The sequence below is a fragment of the Dioscorea cayenensis genome, unplaced genomic scaffold (assembly GCF_009730915.1).
Source record: "Dioscorea cayenensis subsp. rotundata cultivar TDr96_F1 unplaced genomic scaffold, TDr96_F1_v2_PseudoChromosome.rev07_lg8_w22 25.fasta BLBR01001471.1, whole genome shotgun sequence".
Classification (NCBI taxonomy): domain Eukaryota; kingdom Viridiplantae; phylum Streptophyta; class Magnoliopsida; order Dioscoreales; family Dioscoreaceae; genus Dioscorea; species Dioscorea cayenensis.
Window position 1 is genome coordinate 30,613 of NW_024087862.1, and position 2,737 is coordinate 33,349.

General features: G+C 37.5%; 1 protein-coding gene across 1 annotated transcript; it reads left to right on the forward strand.

The window, feature by feature from the left end:
- Window positions 1–774: 774 nt before the first annotated feature.
- Window positions 775–1,491, forward strand: LOC120256496. The gene has a single exon (XM_039264180.1). It carries the CDS (start codon window positions 775–777, stop codon window positions 1,489–1,491), a length of 717 nt encoding a protein of 238 aa, XP_039120114.1.
- Window positions 1,492–2,737: the final 1,246 nt, after the last annotated feature.

Here is a 2,737-nt window from a genome sequence, read left to right on the forward strand (position 1 = left end):
GAAGGAATCACAAAAAGAAGATACTAGATCAAGTACTAAGAGTAAGAAAGATTATGACTGGAAGATGGATTTGTTTGGAGATTATTCAGAAGTTGAGAAAGCAGTGAAGTTTGCAAAATAGTACAATGCAGAGGAGACCCCTGATGATGTTACAACACAACCTGAAGTAGAGACAGAAGAAGCTCAAGAACCTAGTGTTGAAGATAGGCCTGGTAATGACAAAGGAAAGGGAGCAATTATTGAAGAATCAGAAGAAGAATCAAGTAGATGCTCTGGCAGTCACAGATCAGAGTTTGATGAAGACCCCGAAGAGATAGTCCAGAAGATACTATTAGACTTGAAAAGCTCTGGAAAGAAACCAAGTGTTGAAGATGATGACTATATTCCAACCCCTGTTACAACATCAGAGAGTTCACACACTTCAGAGGATGTACCCCTGAAGAACAAGATTGAGGAACTTAGGAAGAAGAAGAAGACTGAAGGAAGTGGGTTGAAGAGAAAGGAGGGACCAGTTCTCAGAAGTCAGAAGAAGGCTGAAGCAAAAAGGCCAAAGAAGAATGTGACAACTCAACCCAAGCCTTCAGCAAAGAAGACCCCCATTGTTTCAGCAAACAAGAAGAAAGCAACTGTACCAGACTCAAAAAGATTCTTGAATGAAGAATGTAAGGAGAAATGGAAGATTATTAGCAAAAGGGGTATAATTGCAGAAAGGATCATTGATGAACCTGCATTTGATCAATATTGCTTGACAGATTTTCTGAATGACAAGGGCTTATGAAATCTGTCACATTTCAGAAGCACTACAGCCCTACTCTGGTTCAAGAATTCTACAGCATCTTAACATTAGAAATTAAGTCTAATACGGCATCAGGCTACCATCAAATCTTCTTGAGAGGAAAAACTGTGAAGTTCTCACCAGAAGGCATTAATGATTTTCTAGAATGCCCTACTATAGTTGAAAATGGAGTATATGTGTATAATGATGATTTTGAGCATTCTGATGACATTATCATAGCACTGACTGGTGGTAAATGCAGCTCCTGGGGACTAGAATCAAGGCTCTCTACCTCAAAGTTGACATTGAAGTACAATGTATTGTTCAAGTTGGGTGCTTTCAATTGGTCTCCTACTACCCATAACTCAAGCATACTGAAGGAAATGACCATGCTGCTCTATGCCATTGTTACGGGTAAACAGTTCAACCTGGGGCAGTTTATCTTTGACAGAATCACCTATATGGTCAATGTTACGTCTACAGTCAATCATCTGGCATATCTGATCTTGATTACACAGTTTATGATGCAGAGTGGTGTTCCAATAGAGAACTCTGAGTTGGTGACTGGAATCAAGAAACTGAAAATCTCTCCCAAGTTGTTTGGAGTTGGGAAGATTATTGACCTACCAGTTGGGAAACATTCTTCTATGGCTGCAGGAAGTGAAGATGCTAGTGCACCAATATCTGATGATTGTGAAAAACTGCTGGAACAATAGCTTGAAGATTTGGAGAGAAGGCATAAAGCTCTGTCTGCAGAACTAATCATAATTACTCAACAACGGCAATGCATCAGAGGACAACTTCAAGCTATCAGGCAGAAGCAAGGGAGAGTCTCCAGCAGCACTGCAACCACTTAGGGGGAGTTTTCAAGATCACTTTGCCATGATTCTGACACAAAGGGGGAGATAGGACTGATGCTGACTATTTTTTTTGTGTTGCATGAACAATTTATTTGTCTTTTATTCAATATGTTGGACTTGACTGATTACTGTTTCTGTTTGTAATATCTAGTTGATTGTTGGTCTGTTATATCATGTATTCATCAACTAGTTGTTTGTAATTTGTCATTCAATCAGTACTGTAATAGTCCTAAAGTCATGTCCAGTTGTCAGTACATGTTGTAACATGGTGTTGTAACAAGCATCAGTCTGACAGGAGTAGAATCAAGAGGGTTGTGTCAAATAATGCCATTAGGGGAGATTGTTAAGTCTGATGACATGGATTGGCATTATATGATAAACCAAATGGTGACATAGCATGAGGACGATGACGTGGCTAGAAATGACTCATCAAAAGAAAAGGTGACTAGGATGATGATGTGGCCTCGGATGAGGTCATGACATGTGATGAAGATCTAGGTGGAGATTTTATGAAGATCAAGGTTGAAGACTTTATTTAGTAGATATTCCTCTCAATACAATCATGTGATGATAAACTATTTTTGGTAAAAGCATCAAAAATATAGGATCTCTTCACGAAAGATAAGTTTTATTTTAGGTATGATTATCTATCCTTGATAAGATCCTTGATGATTATTCATATCTTTGATAGAGCTCATTTTTAGAAAGATCTATTTGAAGATAGAGAAATATTCTATTATTGGCAAGAGTTCAAGATTATGAAGATTATATTAGAAGACACAAGTTAAACTTGGTATGAAGCTTTAGAAGGCTCAAGGTTTAGTTTGGTGTGATGTTATTTGAAGACACAAACTAAATAAAGTAAAGACATGCCAAGGAGATTATCAAGACCATATTTAGCATCACTAATTGAAGAAAGTTCCAAGAGCTATCTATGGGCAGAACTATTCATGGAGACTAGTCATATGAGGAGATTGATTGAAGATTGCATAAGATATGATTAGAGATTTGGAGATCGAAGCATGGATGATTGAAGATTATGCTTGAAGATATTGAAGGCTAAACTTGGATGAAGACAAAATCAAGTTTAGTAATAATATTT

Excerpts from the sequence above, each read along its gene's own strand:
- LOC120256496 (XM_039264180.1), top strand. The coding sequence starts at position 775 with ATGAAATCTGTCACATTTCAGAAGCACTACAGCCCTACTCTGGTTCAA.